Source organism: Podarcis pityusensis (assembly GCF_964106645.2).
Source record: "Podarcis pityusensis genome assembly, chromosome: 9".
Lineage (NCBI taxonomy): Eukaryota > Metazoa > Chordata > Lepidosauria > Squamata > Lacertidae > Podarcis > Podarcis pityusensis.
Window position 1 is genome coordinate 38,056,440 of NC_138034.1, and position 18,589 is coordinate 38,075,028.

Consider the following 18,589-nt stretch of genomic DNA (forward strand, 5'->3'; position numbering starts at 1 on the left):
TATATGACTGGAAAGGAGTTGAGAAGAATCACTAAGAGTTCTTTCCCGGCATGACTGGCATCCCCTCATGCTTATTAAATCCACCGCATTTTGCGTAGCTTTTTGTGGCAGAATTCCCCCCCCCCCCCCGGTTTTGTTTGATGGTTTCCATTTTTTAAGTACAATGTAATACAGTATATGTGAATATTTAGGACCCACCTTATTCCTGTAATATAAACTGTTTTAAACAATTTTTAATGGGTAATAAACTGTAATAGTAATATTGTATATTTCCTTAAAATCCTCATAATCTCATAGAAGCACAACAGTGGTTTTCATAGAATCATAATTGGAAGGATCATCTAGTCTAGCCTCCTGCAATGCAGGAATATGCAGCTGTCCCTTACGGGGATTGAACCTGCAACTTGGGCGTTGTCAGCACCACGCTCTAACTAACTGAGCTATCTGTTTGTGAAACATAATAGTTTTTTACATTGTTTCTTTCTATGGGTACTGTTTCTGTTGTAGCTACTTACCTTATACATACGTTGAAATCTTGACTTGCCTGCGGTTTCTTTGTGCTGGTTCTATTTTCTGTTTTTCTCCCCCTGCTCCCAGCTTACCTTGTAATTAGCTCAGTGTCATTTCTGAGCTCAGGGTACTTTCCTCTTTGCATTTTATGCAAAGTAAGTGCCACTGTGTTCAGTGGGATCTACTTCTGGATAAGTAAGTGTACTTATGAGGGCAGCCTGAGAGAGCTTTGGAAGTTTAAGCCTAGGAGAACTCAGTCGCCAACACTCTTTTCCTAAGCAATTTTTTTATTATGAAGAGCAGGCAACAAGTAGCTGGCAGCAGCAGAGGTCTTATACACTTCTTTCTTAAGGCTTGCGTGTTCATAAGTATGCTCAGAAGTGTCCTTTACAAGCCCTCCAGATCACAGTGGCAGCTTTTAATTGTCTTTTGGCCAAGGAGACCTTGGACACTAGAATCTCCATGCATCTGACTGCTGATGGATGCTTCCTGAGCATGCTCAGTCTCATCCAAAATTTGAGAATCTTTGGGTCTGTATGTAACCGGCCCAGGTAAAATTTCAAAACTTGATTTCTGACCCATCTACACTCCTTCTGAAATGATTGCCCCCCTAGTCTTAGTTTTTTGAGCAGTCTTTCAAAAAATAATAATAATCACATAGGAGTACCATTTATTTTATGAATTGTTACACTTCTTTCATGAAAAATGCAGTGAAATAAGATAGAAAACCAGTAATTTAAATTATTTATCATTTCTTAGCTAGAGAAGAATTGCTGTTTGCACCCCGTGGTTGTTGGGTTTTTGAGTTTGTTTTTGCTGTGACATCTTTATTTTATACTCTGGTTTCTCTTTAGATTGTATAAATCTTTTGCCTCTTTTGACATTTTCTCTCTCTTTCACAATTGTCTAGCTCCTCAGTTGTTGATTTTAGTTATCAAACAAATGTTTAGGTATATAAAGCCCTTTATTCCTAAGATAAAGAGTCTGTTTAAAATCCCTCCATGGGAAGAGTGGCTGTCATGTGTTTACAAAGGAAGCCTTGATTTTATCAACTACAGGAGGAGCAGATGCACCATGTGACTATGCCTATAAGAAGCCTCAGGGCACACAAAGGCATTAGATTTAAACTGCGGGGAAATATTAGGCCATTTGAGGAACAGTATCAGCTACTGCAATGGTTCTGATATCCTAAAGGCTGGGGTTGTATGACTACTTTTAACAACCACCATGTTATTGCCCCCCGCCTAAGACCTTTAAACATCATCTAATCTTTCCCTTTTATTGTGTCCCTTTCCACTTCCCATTTTTTCCTAACATGCATTAGATTATGAATCTCTTGTACAGCACTCATAAATTGAGACTTGTGAAATAATTGTGTGGTTTTTATATCACGCTCCTACCTTTTTTATTACTCCTATCCATCCCAAACTTTGGTTGTCAAATGTAATCTGTTCCGGAAGGCCGATCGGCTTCCGAAATGTTCGAAAACAGAGGCATTACTTCTGTTTGGCTGCAGGAGTTTCCTGTGCTCAAGCGGAAGCCGTGTCGGACATTCGGCTTCTGAAAAACATTTGAAAACCGGAACACTTCCGTGTTTTCGGCATTCAGGAGCCAAAACGTTCCAAAATAGAGCTGTTTAGGAACCAAGGTTTGACTGTACACCATTCTTTGATATCAAACGTTACTTTTTAAACTGCAGTATGAAAAACTGCTCAAAAACAATGCACTCTCATTTTTAAATTGGCCTCCACTGAAGCAAAAGAAAACACAGTGTTGCCATGATGAACATTTCCAAAGAAATGCTGTGAAAGAGGATGCTAGCCAATTAACAGATTTTTTGGGGGGGCGGGGAGAGACAATGGGAAAGTGGCCATTCTACTATGTAATGATCACCACTCTGTCTTGCCTTTTTATGTATGTATCCAGTTTGTACTGTCTGTATTCAAGCTACCTTAATTTCCTTAATTTATAAAATAATTAAGATTAACAATATAATATTATTGGATTTGAAACTGATTTTATTTATCTAATTGCCATTTGTTTAACGAAATTTCTATACCATTTGATTCTAAGCAGTTTACAAGAAATATTAAAATTATTGATTAAAACAGCTAAAAACAATTCAAAACATTTAAAAAGAATTAAAATAAACAGTAAAAGATTAAAACATTCCAACTTCTATATGTCTGGATAGACTTGCCTAAACAAATATGCTTTAAGCAGGCACTGTAGAAAGAGTACAAGAGAGGTGTCTGCTTGATGTCAGCCAGGAACAAGGTTGTCATTATGATGCCTCTGCCCTGGGCCTCTCTGCCCAACAACTTCAGAACAATCCTTGCTGTAGGGCATGCAGCAGAAAAGAAGAAAGGGTTGCCGTATCCTCCACCCACCCCCATATTCAGCTGAGAGCCCTCTCAAGCAGCTGCCTTCTTCATATACCAGCAGGCAGCAAAACAAATGCAGCAGCAATGGGAGATTCCCACATTCCCCCCCCCCCACCTCCACATTTTCAGAGTTTCTCAGGCAGCTACCTGCCGACTGTTCCTTGTGGCCAGTAGGCAGCAAAACAAGTGAAAGGTGATTCTCTCATTTCTTCCTCCACCTCAGCACACACATTTTTCTAAGTCTTAGCAAAGGGGATTGCAGGAGACATTCGAGAGGGGGAAGTGCTTAACCCCTTTCCACCACTGTGGAGCTGTGGAGGATGTGCAGTTAAACACTTCCTCCCAAATCAGACTACCACCCCTCAACCCGGTAGGCTGCTTGAAACTTTAAAATCCATGGGAAATCCATGTTAGACTGCTGAAGTAGGGACAGTCTTTCCATTTTCTTGAAGTCTTCTAATTTATCCTGCTCTTTTTTCCTGTAACTGGACCATGTACCTTTGATCACTTGCTTCATATATCCAGCTACAGAGAATACTGGTACACCCTTGTCACACAGGTTAAACAAGTATTATGCAGTTACTGTTTTGCTTGCCTTTCTCGGAAAACTTTGTTTTCCAAAGCCATTGCGTTAAACTAAATTATCAATTCACGTGGTATTTATGACCCCACTAGTATGTCTTAATAGATCATCCTTCTGTCTTGGCTTCTCTGATTTTAGCAGTCTGTTCTACTAATGCATCCACTGTGCTTATGATAATCTTTGGCTATATGAAAATACAAGACACGGTACATTCCCTGAAGTACAGCAACCAGAATGAGTTTAATCTCTGCTTCTTCTTTTCTTCTTCTTTTAAGTTGGCTCTGTATGTGCTTTCATTCCTGGAACCCAAGGACCTGCTGCAGGCAGCACAGACATGTCGATACTGGAGAATTCTGGCAGAAGACAATCTTCTGTGGAGAGAGAAGTGCAGAGAGGAGGGTAAATGTCATTAAACTATTAATTCAATCATTAAAGTTGTGTTTTTTTAATAAGATTTTTCAACGTCCTTTATGGAAAAACAATTCAACATGTTTTGTACATTGTGCTTGGTCTGTGTGGTACGTGTATCTTCACCAGCAATAAAAATCCATATATGTGTCAGTTGCAGGCTAAATTAACTATACTTTGCATAAATTAATTAACTGTAAAGGTTAGGAAGCAGAATTGTTTTAAATCCAATAGAAATAGTGGGTTCAAAAAACTCAGAAGGTGAAGCCTATCAAGTGCAAGCAAAACTTCTGTTTGGCAGTTTTTTGTGTTCTTAGCCAATAATCCCTTGAAGGAAAGCAAGAAGTGGTTATTTTAGTGGTTTCTTATCAATTGCACAATCTGGTTAGGTAAGAATTTTCAAAGGTGCCTAAACAAATCAGAAAGCCAGTGTTAATTAAATTCACTGCCTTTCTACCATATACTTTTGTGAAACTACTTCAAGGCAACTTACAAAAATAAGCTCTTGCTTGTTGTTGTTTTTCCCTGGAGAAAATATAAGTTTAAGAAAGACTCTCCAGATGTGAAACCTGGCTGTTGTGTTAAAGGCTGACCAAGTGGATGAAATTGGAGCAGCTTTCTCTGTACATAAAAAAAAGGATGTTGGTACTTATTGCTAGGATTGTGAGATCAAATGGCTAGAGAACAAACAGACTCCAAGAGGTGGGTGTTTATCCACATGTTCCAGCAACCAGAGTTTCAAGCTAGTAATGAGATGCACCAGAGGGTAAAGATAGAGAGGATAACACAGAACCTAAGACTATCTTTGTAATATGAATGAATGAAAGAGATCACAGAATCATTGAGCTGGGATATACAAAACCTTTGGCAGAAACAGTGCTTTTAAGCACTTAAGAGACTTTTGAAAAAATAATTAGTGTCGGTGGCATAAAATTCTGAATCCAGGTGCCCAAAGGAAATAATTAAATAAGTAGTATGAGATGCTACACTAAATCTGGGTTAGTTTAGCAGACATAAGCAGCAAGAAACAGTCTGCTGATCTCAAGAAAACAAATCTTAGAACTATGGAAGACTTGAAAATGAAACCAATATATGATTGATAATCTTTGAATAAAATGGAGTTTTGAGATGTAACAGCTGATATTTAAGAAGAGATGATGGGATTGAATTGGTGAGGATATGTGGATAGATACTCCAGTATAGGCTTTTTAGATAGATACTTAAAAGGGCAATGAATATTGGTGAAAGCACCTTCTGCCAACCTGGTGCCCAGCAGATATTTTGGACATCCTGTTAGCCCTGCCCATTGTCCATACTGGCTGAGGCTGATGGGAGTTACAGCTTAAAACATCTGGAGGGCACCAGGCTGGGAAAGGCTGGATTAAAGTACAGAACAGATTTGGAGAGTGTTATCAGCTGGGATGTAATGTTAGCGTATAGCAAAGTTGCTAATATTTTCATTCACTTGGAAGGAAGGGTGTGAGAGAAAGGAAACTGACATTTGTTGCCTGTTTCTGATTTTTGGTTTTAATATAGGAATTGATGAACCATTACATATCAAGAGGAGAAAAGTAATAAAACCAGGCTTTATTCATAGTCCATGGAAAAGTGCTTACATCAGACAGCACAGAATTGATACTAACTGGCGGCGAGGAGAACTTAAATCTCCTAAGGTAACCATCTTTGAACAAAGAACAATATATAATGAATTAAGTTGGATTGGGGCTTATTCTTATTTAATAGTAGCCAAATTGTTTGACATTTTTAAAAGACACCAAAACTTTTAAAAAAGAACTTTCAATCTCTTCAAGTTTTAGCATTTGTTGCATTTCACCATTATCTTTTGTCATAGCCATAAGTGTTTTAACACATAAAATTGAGTGTTTATTGGGGTGTTGCCTATTCTTAGAACATTAGGTGGCTATATGATCCAGATTCATTGAATGCATGTGCTTACATATCCTATATGACCCCATCCTTTGATATATCCATCATTTGAATCGTATCTCTGCTATTTTATGCAGTCACCAAGAATCATAGCGTTATAGAATTGGAAGGGACTCTGAGCATCATCTAGTCCAACCTCCAGCAATGCAGAACCCAATGAACTCAGTAAATAGTCTGAAAGGCAGGGGAAACTTGCACAGAAATCACTGTGTTGGAGTAGTGTGCAGGTTTATATTATAATCCAGTGGTCTCCTCAAGCCTTTAGGAGCCCCATAGAAAGTGCAGCACTCTGCACACTGTGACACATTGCACCCCACTTGGGGATCCTGCAAATACATAAGACTCTCACTATCCTGTCCATGCATCACAATGACACGTATTTCATTATTTGCATTATAAAATGAAGTGATTTCCAACATACACAATGTAATACCTGATTTGATGAAAGGTTTTGTGTCTTCTTTCATATTGTACAAAGAGTTCAACTCCTTCCTCCAATCAAACTAAGTGCCAAGGCACTAACACGACTTACTACAATTTAGTTTGTGCTAACAAACCTAGGTGGGGCTATATATTAATACTTATCCAATAGTATTATGGTTAGTCATGGTTTTGTGAAACTTTTTTTAATGCCTTAGAGATTAAGCACTAAGTAATTCTAACCACCATGAGAATATTTAACTAAGGCAGATTAAAAATGCAGCATCTATCATTGTTTGGAAACCGCAGGAGATTGCTGCAAGCATGTTCTAGGAAGAAGAAAGAACTACAGCTGGTGCCTTACTGCTTCCCAGAAATGATATGGACTGTCCAGAACATATCATTCACCAGCCTATGAATCAAATACTATCAAGCCTTTTGATATGTAAATAGTTGCTACAGGGATTGTGCTTTTGGCCTTTCCAGTAGTAGGAGATGATGTTAAGGTGGATGTTAAGGTGTTAAGAGTCGGTAGCTACTTGTCCATGCAAAAAATTATAAGAATCCAACCTTTATTTTCTATACATGAGTAGTAGTGAAGTATATGTAAATTCTTCTATATTGCCAGGTGCTCAAAGGTCATGATGATCATGTGATCACTTGTCTACAGTTCTGTGGCAACCGAATAGTGAGTGGCTCTGATGATAATACATTAAAGGTTTGGTCGGCAGTTACAGGAAAGGTAAGCCAAATTGTTAATTGTGTTCTAATCAAATTCATCCTAAATATGTTGACAGAATTTTTCCTGATCAGACCTACATTAGCTGCATGCTACTTCCTCTCCCATTCTGAAACTGAATTATGGTTTGTTTTAAACTAGAGATCCCAGTTAATGTCTGAGCTGGGCCACTGAGTGTTAATTCAAACTGGCTAGTAATTCTTTTGGGTGGTTGAGAAATGCTACAGAATTTACTGTCTCAGCACTGCGTGAACTCTACTGCACATGTTTGCAGAACAGCAACATAGATTCTCTTCCTTTGGCTCCCAGTTTACTGAATCCAACTCATAATTATTATATGTCAGGATATTTTTGTAGTATTCTTACATTTATTTACCTTTTAAACTATGATAGTTTCAAATGCACTTTGTCCTATTGAAAATGTTATTTGATTTTTTCATAAAAACTTGTATTTTTATAAGTTACTTTGTGTGCTCTACCAGAGTCACAACTCATACACCATTAGAAATAAATGGTAGTTCTTTGACAGTAATTTTGCTATGGAATTATTTGCCACATGTTTTCCAGTAAATATCAATATATGTGTATCATTTCTGTGTCTGATGTATATTTTACCAACATGTATCATGTTTTTAAATGTTTCTCTGTCTGTCTTGTATTCTTTTATATGAATCCAATGTTATCAATGGTAATTTGTTAGCAATCCTTTATCTAAGCTGGTTTTCTCATATTCCAAATGGCATATAGAGCAACTTCAGTAACAAATGTAAGACTTTTGTTAAACACTGGCATTGAATTAGACTTAAAATAAAGCTTGAAAGTCATTCAGTAGAATTCACTGAGAACAGATGTCACAAATAATGGCTGTCCTTGATAGTGGTTTCCAGAACCCCACTTTCCCCTTCACTACGATCCAGTTAATGTCTACAGTGTCCAATGGGACGAACTCCCATTGGAGTCAAAGCACAGTGCTGCTGTGTAGGCTTCAACAGCAGATGCTACCTATTACTGGTATACTTACTGGAAGTTAATACATCTAGGATTAGGATTAGGCTGCTGGTCTCTGATCTTTATCTGTACTTCTGCTTGAAGTCAGGGGCAGTGCCCATCTTCCCTCCCCACAGTCCATGCTTGGAGCTGCACTACAGAGGACTTTAGAAGCTCAGTACAGTTGCCATGGTTATCCCTCTACAACTTCAAAGTTGTGGCTTACAATCCAGTTGAAGTTGGGAAGGAGGGTTGGGGACTGACTGTGCTTTTTCCTGCTTTTTCCATTCACTAAAATCCTGACATGAAAGGTATTGCCTCATGTAAAATTTACAAATCCACATAGGACTTACATTTTTCAGTGTGGGGATGGGGGAAAGTGAGACACTCCCCCCTCCCATTTATAAATGCAATGCTGCTGCATTTGAATTATGATATAATCACTTGCCTGCCAGTATAGTAGCTTTGTAACAAATTATAGCACATCATTGTGTGAAATATGTATGAAGAGTTGGGTAAATTCATCTATCTTTTGTCATCTGTCCTCTTCATCTAAATGGTAACCATGACAAATGCTTGCTTTCAGTGTCTAAGAACACTTGTTGGACATACAGGTGGAGTTTGGTCATCACAAATGAGGGACAATATAATCATCAGTGGATCTACAGACCGAACCCTTAAAGTGTGGAATGCAGAGACCGGAGAGTGTATACATACATTATATGGGCATACCTCAACTGTGCGTTGCATGCACCTGCATGAAAAAAGGTAACTGTTTATCAACAATTGTAATTTGATTACTTCTTCAGCTTTCCTGTACTTTACATTAAATCAAGCTTAATTAAGTTTCAGTTGGAACAGACAACTACATCAATGAAACTTATATAAGCTTCAAAAATTTAATTGCAAAAAATTAATATTTTAATATAAATCTATTAATACAATCTGAAATAAATAATGAATGAATAATCCTTACATTTGTAATGAGTTTTTATGCACAATTGTAGAAAAAAACACCCAATCACATAGAAAACTTTGCAAAGGAGAAAAGGGGGAGAAGACCTGAAAAGTGCAGGAATAGAACCACAAGGTGGATATTTAATCATGTAATCAGATAATTGTTTTCTACTAATAGCCTCTTTTCTTTTATAGCCATCCTACTTGTTAGTGTGGTAAAATCACCTCACTTTAGCTGACAAAAGGAAAGGCTCTTTCTTTCTCTGCTTGTCTAAACATTACTTTAAGTTTTCGCTCAGTTTGATAATTGCCTTTTTAACACTGAATTTCTTGCATCAAAAGTAGACAGAGTTGTAGCTTCTAAGTCCAGGTCTTAAAACAGAAATAGAGCAAAACTTTTAAGCGGAAAAGGGGAGAACTAAAGATAACTTCCAGATGCAATTTTGCTTTAAAAAGAATATTAAAATATCAATTGCAAACCTATTATTAAAAGACACCTGACACATGCTTATAGTTTTGAACTGGGGTAGTTCATGAACCTGTAATCTTCATAGGCTGATTATTCTGTACCAGTTAAGGAGAAGTGCTAAAGGGGAAAGACATCTTTAAAGTCCGGGTCCACATTAGTAGGTTAAAACTAATGTTGCTTCAAGGACATTAGCAGGTGCACTTCATTTCTAACATTCTCAGAGGGTAAACATAGGTTCGTTGACCCAAAGCTACTAACAGCTTGCTGCTGGTGAGGATAAGGCTGTCAAATATGTTATGAGGTGTGGCATTAGAAAACCAAGCTTGCTTATATTTTTCAGTCTTAAAATCTGGTGCCAAGGTTTCAGAAGCAACGGTTGTAGCCACTGTGTCTGTCAATAGGAATGGGTTAATTACCTGCTTTTATACATAGAACTTATTTAGGTAGCCGTCTGAACTAAATACAATTAAAATGGCCACATAAAACTAAATGCAGCTTTTGTTTTTCTTTTTTTTTCCCCTCCTAGAGTTGTCAGTGGGTCTCGAGATGCTACCCTGAGAGTTTGGGACATAGAGACAGGCCAGTGTTTACATGTTCTGATGGGTCACGTAGCTGCAGTCCGGTGTGTACAATATGATGGCAGGAGGGTTGTTAGTGGAGCATATGATTTCATGGTCAAAGTATGGGATCCAGAAACTGAAACCTGTCTACACACCTTGCAAGGGCATACTAATAGAGTCTATTCATTACAGGTAAGCATACTGCATCTGGTGCTATAAGTGTCCTTCAGTTTTCCACTAATAGTTATGGACGCCGAATGGAATATTTGCTGAGTAGCCAGCAAATAATAAAAGTGAACCATGTTCTATGCATCCTTGGTTTCCTTTCTCTTCCGTCCTTTGTCTCTCTAGTCCTCTTAATTACATTATAAGCTTTAAATAAAGAGAGCTTGACAATGTGTTCCTACAATGCTGTGAGAGCAACTTTCGTACCAATCTTCGCTTGCATTGTAGGAAAGGTCAACTGTATCCACATTTATCTTACATTTCATTCATTTAAAACCTGTCTTTCTTCCCATAAGGGAGCACTTGCAATCATACAAACCAATCCAAAATTATCCATTACCAAACTCTACAACAAAACCACACTCTGGTTTTGTTTCAGTGATGGTTCCGTTTACTTTTAATTTTGGTAGTTATTGCTTTTTTTAATGTTTAATATTACTTTGGGGCAGAAAGGCAATTTATAAAATATTTTAAATAATTAAAATAGAACACAGATTCAGGATTAACTGAATAAGAAGTTTTAATATACTTCCTTATGGGAAAAAAAATTATACAGGCAGCAAAGGGGACAGTATTCCATAGGTAATGGAGGTTTCATTGCCAAAATGATTCTGCTCCTTGTAGAGGTCAGTCTCACTGAGCATGGCGCCACCATATTATCATAATGCATTGCGAGATATACTCTGGATGGCACCTTTGGCCCTAACCATTTAGGCATTTAACCATTTAGGTTAGTACCAGCACCTTCAATTCAGCTCAAATAAATGGCACATTGTCCATGCAACTAATATTGGTTATTAACTAGGTTGGGGAGAAGGTTTGATTTGATCCACTGTTAGCATGGTGTTTCTAGATAGTAGAACCAGTAAACCAGAGAACATTTTTATCTGCTAATTCATCTTTAGAATATTCTGGTGCTTGACTTTGTAGAACATCCTCTAAACAGAGTGATGATAAATGTCAGTGAAGGAAGGAATAGAAATCTATTAATGACCTGTATTTAAGTCGACCAAATAGCTGTCTTTGCCATTTTAGCTTGTTATGGTGTGGTATAAAAGAGTGAATTCAGGTATTATTAGAGCCAGGATGTGGAAAATATAAAGAGCTATTTTTGTTGGTATAGTGCAGTGTTGCACCAACCATGAAAATAAGTTTTCTCCAAATAAATTGTGCTGCTGGCATTTAAATAAACTGGAGCTCAATACTTCTAGTGAAACCTATACACAAAGCATTGAAATAGTTCATTTGGTAATTATAAAAAGTTGAGTTATAGGAATTTTATGTTAATTGTTTTCCTTGCCTCACACACATGCTTAAAATAAAATTTCTGCTAAAATGTTTAATGTATGTATAACATCATTAATTTGCATGATATGTTCTAATTGAATCTTTTGGGTCATAGTTATTTCAACTTAAAATAGATCAAGGTGCACCATATATAAGATGGAGAAATATTGCAAAAAAGGACAAAAAAGGAAGGCTAAATTTACAGTGTTTCTCTGATTCTGATGTGTCGGGGAGAGTGAGACTTGGTGAATCACTTGTGAGGTTGCATTGTTGAGGCTTTTTAAATGAACTGTGTCAAATTGTGCAGTTTTTCTTTTCCTTAGACATGGATGCTGCATTGGTTCAATGAACACTTGGTTCCTTGAGAGTCAATGCGGTTTAGTGGCTAAATTGTGCTGTGAAATTTATCCGGGAAGATCTAGGTTACAGCCCACACTTAAGCATAAAACTCACTTGTTGGTAAGGATAAAATGAAAGGGGTGGGGGTGGGAATAAGAGCACATGTGCAGTTTTACTCCTTAAAAGAAGCGTAGGATAAAAACGTAATATATGAAAAATTAAACAAATGCGGTCCATCTGTTAATTAACTTGGTGTTACTAAAACAGAGTTAAAGTAGTATCCAGTGTTCTAAATGGACCGTATTAAATTAGGATAATTGAAAATTCAATGAAAATACTTTAAAAAAGGATTGTAAGTGGTTTTGATGATTGCTGTATATATCATTGATGGGTATACTAAAAAGAATTGCAGGCCAAAAACTTAATTATATATATAAAACTGTAAAAAAAATTAGCACAATTTAAAAGATAAATAGAATAAAGCTTAATTGATACAGATAAGTTCATTTCATCTGATAAATTGCTTGGTCATGCCTTTCATCACTCTTGAATTTCAGAGGTGGTCTTTTAGCTTGCCTACTGGTACTCTAGCATTGTATGGATTGAAAAAGCTTAAGCAGAAGAATAAACAGCTATTCTTAGATATGCTAGAACTCCTGGACTAGACTTACATGCACATTATATATAATGAGTAAATAATCCTGTAGGCCCTCCATAAGTACAAGATGAGTTTAACTCATGTGCGGAATGAGTTTTACCCCTCTTTGCTACTGCCTTGGGGAAATAGAGTTTATTTGAACACTGTAGTCTGACTGCTTTAAGTTGCTTTGCTACATATGAAAACCTGTGCATTTACAGATGTACCACTTTAATCATGTGACGCATATAAGAACCTTCAAATTATAATTATAATCTACAACAGCCCATCCTTTCATCATTGGTAGTGTAAGAATAAATGAAAACATCATCTTGAATCTAAAGGCTGCAAAGGCCTGCCTTCTCACAGAGGAAGGAAACCTTTAGGTTCTTCTCTTGAGTTTGACGAGGATATTTCTCATTGCCAATAAATTTGCTTTTTGATATAACTTCACTTTAATTGCTTCTTTGAGAGGATTGAATGGAGAACAGAATTAAGTAACAATTTAATCAAAGCTTTGATTACTAGATGAGAGCACCATATTTAATTGTTCCATCTGTTCGATGGTTATTAATGTAAAATATTTCCTATTAAGGTAATAAGCATGATATTAGAAATATTAATATTTCATCATTTTAAGATGTATTGACATTTTAACTCATCACTGTATGCTTCAATTCCTTGTGGTTCTCAGCAGTCTGTATTTTGGGGTGAATGCCAGATTTTTAGGGATTCTTTTTGGGGGAAGTGGGGGCTGTTCCTGCTGTTGCTGTATGCCTTTCAATCTTAATTTGTTATTAGGCAAGGACAAGATATATTTGGTTGATCAAGCTGGAAATTTAAACCAATCAAAGCTTGCATCTGTATTAAAATAATGTTTTTTTTAATACACAGCATTAACAGGTAATATTAAAATAATATACAAGGATGTAATGAAACATGCTCTGGATTAGCCCTTTTCTCTTTGAAAGTGAAGTGGGACATATTACAGATCATCTTTGTGATTTAGGGAAACCCTTGTGTATCTGTAAGTAAGGTTCCGGCTAGTTTGGCCATAGTCACTTGTTCCAGGTACATGTGGAGTAGTTCCTTGAGCAATTTGAGTCACGGTGTAGCCTATATTTGGATATCAAGAAATTAAACCAGAGAAACTGGATTTAGGCAGCAGTGAGCAATCTGAAATGATCTTACTGTTTCTGAAAGTATATCAGAAATGCTTATCCCCAAAAAGTTTTTGATTTGAGTTTCTACTGAAATGAGGCTGCATTTTAATGTTGTGTTTTAATCAATTGTTTTTATACCTGGTGTTAGCCGCCCTGAGCCTTATTATTATTACATATCTAGCTATGTATGGGACTGTAGAAGTAAACATAATCAGTGTTTACAGATTTTTTTAAACAATAAAAATATATTAATTTAGTTCACATTTCCCCCCTTAGTTTGATGGTATCCACGTGGTGAGTGGGTCTCTTGACACTTCAATCAGAGTTTGGGATGTAGAGACCGGAAACTGCATTCACACATTAACAGGCCACCAGTCGTTAACAAGTGGGATGGAACTCAAGGACAACATTCTTGTCTCTGGGAATGCAGATTCTACAGTCAAAATCTGGGATATCAAAACAGGACAGTGTTTACAAACGTTGCAAGGTAAGCTTCTCATGGTCTTATGGAACTAAATGTAAAATTCTCACAGGACAACGCAGTATTCATGACTCTACACATGCAGTTATAAATTGAACACATGCTTAAGATCTGAATACAATGAAGAGGATAGGCTCATCTGCTGATGGGAAATGAATATGGGGGGGAAATACTCACTTTTGCATTTTCCATCTCTATTTCTGCTGTTCTCGCTTGATATCGTTGAATGATTTGTTCTGTTGTAATAGTTTCTTTTCGTTGGCAAGAAAAGTATAATAAATGGCAGTCAGATATGCTATAATAGCAAAGAGGAAGGAACTAGTTTTTCCTAAGCAATTAAATACTTAGCCATTGAGAGAGAAGTCATAGGAATTTTGACACCCATAAGCATCCTGTCTGAATTTATAATTGCCCATCTATGGCAGTGAAGCATTCTGGAGTGCTTTCTGCCCAAACCCTAAGTTGCCACCCAAAAGGTAGAAAAGGTACTTTGACTCTGCAATGGGTCACTTTGATTCCACCCCTCCCTCAGTTCTTTCCAAATGTGGTTTTCCTATGGAATTAGTTTCTGACCAGGATATTATGCCCTGGGCTTTCAAATGACATGTTGCAGGTGCAGAATGTCTGCATGTCTTGGAACCTTTCTCTGGAAAAAGACCAACTGGCCATGTTGCATAATTAAAACTGAAGTATTCTACAGGATAAAATTAACACTAGAGAAGTGCTTCAATTGTACATTTAGCCAAGCTGTGTTCTAAATGAGTACCTAGTACTTTGAAGAAAAGAAAGGAACATAAATTTTAACAAATAAAATAAAGCAAGAAAAACAAAGCTCCAGAATCAGACACATTCTCCCTCTTTGTCCTTGGGCATCATTTTTCTATGAACTGACTGTCGGTGGTTATGCACTGATCTAGTAGAAATATTTATTGCTGAAGAAAACAGTCTGAGACAGTTGAAAATTTGTTCAGGTTATTTAATCTAATTTATTTACTCTAATAAACCACATTAATCTGAAAAAATGCAGTCATTAAAACAGCAACTCATTATTTTCATTCGGAGGTTATTGAGACATTCTAGTGGCTGGAGGTTAATTGGAAAGGCAGACAGTACATAAGAACACGCTGCCTATTCATATAAATCAAAAAGAATGATTTCAGAGTACGTGTGGCATTTAAAAAGGTGAAGAGTGGGGGACGGAAAGAAAAATGTTAGCGTTTCTTTTGTTTATTGCATGGACATATATGCATAGATATGTAGGCATATTCTTTTCAAAACAAGTCTTTAAAAATAAGAGTCTGGTTTTTTAAACATACCATCAGATTTGAAATATGGTCTTTACAGGCTTTTATCCGTAAGTTATTATGGAAAGTCCATCATGCAGTTAAGCCAAATACGCTTATTATTATTCTCAGACTGGAACCTTTCGTTAAAGTTTGGTTATTCATGTGGGTTGATGAGAAAATGTCATTAAGAAGGCAGTCTTGCAAATAAAAATCAAGAACTCACCACACACTGCTCTATTCTCCTCTCTGCTACATGAAAGAATGACTCACACAACTGCCACAGGGATGCATTGTTTTCCCCTAGTTGGAAAAGCACTATGGATGGATTTCAGATGGCAAAAGACGAACAGCCTTCCCCATAGACACCTCCTTCTACAGTCTTCATAGCTTTGCAAGGTCATCTTCAGATAAGATGGACAAGCACTGCCAGCCTGCTTTAAACAAGTCATTCTAGGATGACTCTGTTTCTGTGCTCTCTTTCTTCTCGCCCAAGAGAAATCATGGTAGCTGCCACCACATATCATGCTTTTTCCTCAGGTGTGTAAAGTGCAGCACTATGACAGCTGTTAATTTCATATTTGTTTCTCTCTCCTTTTCTCTCTGACAAGGTGTTTTTAAGCGAGGAGTACTTCTTCAGTTGCTTCATTGGCTACTGGCAAATTTTCCTCTACTTTCTGTTTTTGATCTATTGAACAGATTACACGCTAGCCTCTGTCTGACATTTGCCTTGTTTCCTGTCTTCAATTGCTTTAGGTCCCAACAAGCATCAAAGTGCTGTGACCTGTTTACAGTTCAACAAGAACTTTGTAATTACCAGCTCAGATGATGGGACTGTAAAACTATGGGACTTAAAAACGGGTGAATTTATCCGAAATCTGGTTACATTGGAAAGCGGAGGCAGTGGAGGTGTGGTATGGCGGATCAGAGCCTCTAACACGAAGCTAGTTTGTGCAGTTGGAAGCCGGAACGGGACTGAGGAAACCAAGCTGCTGGTATTGGACTTTGATGTGGATATAAAGTGAAGCTTGAAAAGATTATTTTGTCCAGAAATGCAAATAATGTTCTATCCTCCCTCCCTCCCTCTGCAAAAAGGAAAAAAAAAATCCCTTGTCCTTGGTGGTGCAGGATGTTGGCTTGGGGCAACAGATCCTAAAGACCTACAGACTACGAAGGAGAAGACACAAAGTTGACGAACTGTAACTGACAAGAGAGGCATTTGCTGTCTCATCACATCGAAAGCTTCACTTTTGAATGGGGGCAGCTTTGCAAAATATGACTTTCCAAATCAAGCCAGGTGCAATTATTTCTTTTGTGTGTTCCTCTCAGTGCTCGTTGAGCATGGTGGAAACTTAAAAAGTTGTTACGATTCTTGTTAACCCTGTTCTTTTACCACGGAAATCTAGAAAGGAGCTTCATACCTCCATTATTAGTTACTGATTGTCTTTCAAAGAAGAGAGCATCTGTGACAGCAAAGAGTCCTTTCCATGTGTGGAAAAGCTAAAATCTTACTGTGAATTGTTTTTGTACAGTTTTACAGCTTTTTTATGTTAATTTTGCCAACCATTGCCAATGTCAATCACAGTATTAGCCTCTGTTGATCTTATTAACTGTTGCTTCCATCTATGCTCTTCAATGCATAAGTTGCTCTGAGGTGGCAAGTTGTCCAGAATTTGGAGATTCCTCAGATGGTTTTAATACATGATGCTGGTGCTAGAAGTAGGTCTTCAACTCTGGGATTGTTGTCCCACCCCTGTACTGTATTCCCAGTGGCCAAACTTATTTATGCTGCTAAATGAAAGGAAAAAAAGCAAATTATTTTTATTTTTTTTCTGCTGTGACGTTTTAGTCCCAGACTGAATTCCAAATTTGCTCTAGTTTGGTTACGGAAAATAAAAAAAAGACTTTTTGCCACTGAAACTTGAGCCAACTGTGCCTCTAAGAGGCTGAGAGTGGAAGAGTTTCAGACAATTTAGAGTGAAGTTTGCTTGCAAGTAAAGAATTGAGAGTGCGTGCAAAGCTTTTTCTTTTCTTTCTTTTCTTTTTTTTTTCTGGGCAAAAATTAAAACACATTCCTTGGAACAAAGCTCTTGCGGCCTGTTCTGTGGGGAAACGTTTCTTTGTGAGGGCTGTGGTGAATGGAATAAACAGACATAATGAAACTGACAAGATGTTTTTTTAAAAAAGAAACATACAACAATGAAAATAAATTGCTGGTCAGTCTTAGTGTTTTACAGAATTTGAGAAGAATGACTGTTACAGTTTTATGGTGGTGAGGAACTGACAAGCAAAAGCGATTTGGTTTTTGTGGTAAAGTTGTCACATGAAAAAAAAAATGCAATTATCAATTGGTTTGCCTCATTCTCCAAGAGCCACAACTCAAGCTGAACTGTGAAAGTGGTTTAACACTGTATCCTAGGCGATCTTGTTTCCCCTCTCCCCTCCTTTTTGGTTTATTTATAGTCTGATTTTTTTTTTAAAATCAGATTTCAGTTTGTTAATTTTAGTTATGTAACAACCTGACAGGATGGAGGAAAACAACCTTTAAAGGGATTGTGTCTATGATTTGATTCACTTAGAAATTTTATTTTCTTATAACTTAAGTGCAATAAAATGTGTTTTTTCATGTTAATATGTCTTCCTTTCAATAAATATCGTCATTTAGGTTTGGATCAAGCATAGGATTTGGCAGACACATAGATTCTTAAAACAATCATAGTTTAATTTTACTGAAAGGTCTTTAACCAGCTGTTTTTCACAATTTTAAAGAAACTTCTTAAAATTTAAGAATCTGTGAGGAAAACTGTCTCAAGAGCAACTATTCTTTCTCCTTTGCTGAGGGTTGTTGCCTTGCTTAATGAACCTTACTGAATTTCACATGGGGGTAATATCCAAAGATTTTATTCTGGAGCATGCTGGTAAAATAGAAGCAAAACAAATGCAATTTGCACTGTATACAAACATGTTTCTTGAAGTTCTAACAGTTTCCTCTGGAAGAATTTTGAGATGGAGAACAGAGTATTAGAATTCATTCTTAATCTTGCTATGTATTTTGATTGACGGAAAGACATAAATTTGTCATTCTCCTAAATCATGTCCCTATGGGAGCAGGAAAGGCCCCTACGGAAAGCTGAGAGAGAAAGAAGGTAGCAATAGACTGTGTAAGAAGGATCTGCAAATGAAAACGGCTACAAAACAACCTGAGCAGAG

General features: G+C 37.1%; 1 protein-coding gene across 5 annotated transcripts in view; it reads left to right on the top strand.

The window, feature by feature from the left end:
• Nucleotides 1-18,011, top strand: part of FBXW7 (F-box and WD repeat domain containing 7) — a 115,627-nt gene extending 97,616 nt beyond the window's left edge. For 4 of the 5 annotated variants that reach the window (XM_081021357.1, XM_081021358.1, XM_081021360.1 and 1 more), the window contains 7 exons: nucleotides 3,753-3,876; nucleotides 5,422-5,558; nucleotides 6,881-6,994; nucleotides 8,565-8,746; nucleotides 9,931-10,156; nucleotides 13,892-14,102; nucleotides 16,136-18,011. In XM_081021357.1, coding sequence (XP_080877483.1) covers nucleotides 3,753-3,876; nucleotides 5,422-5,558; nucleotides 6,881-6,994; nucleotides 8,565-8,746; nucleotides 9,931-10,156; nucleotides 13,892-14,102; nucleotides 16,136-16,404 — 1,263 coding nt within the window. In that variant the 3' untranslated portion in view covers nucleotides 16,405-18,011. Of the gene's footprint in view, nucleotides 1-3,752; nucleotides 3,877-5,421; nucleotides 5,559-6,880; nucleotides 6,995-8,564; nucleotides 8,747-9,930; nucleotides 10,157-13,891; nucleotides 14,103-16,135 lie in introns of those variants that run through there. The other variant, XM_081021361.1, reaches the window with a different exon arrangement.
• The last annotated feature ends 578 nt before the right edge of the window (nucleotides 18,012-18,589 follow it).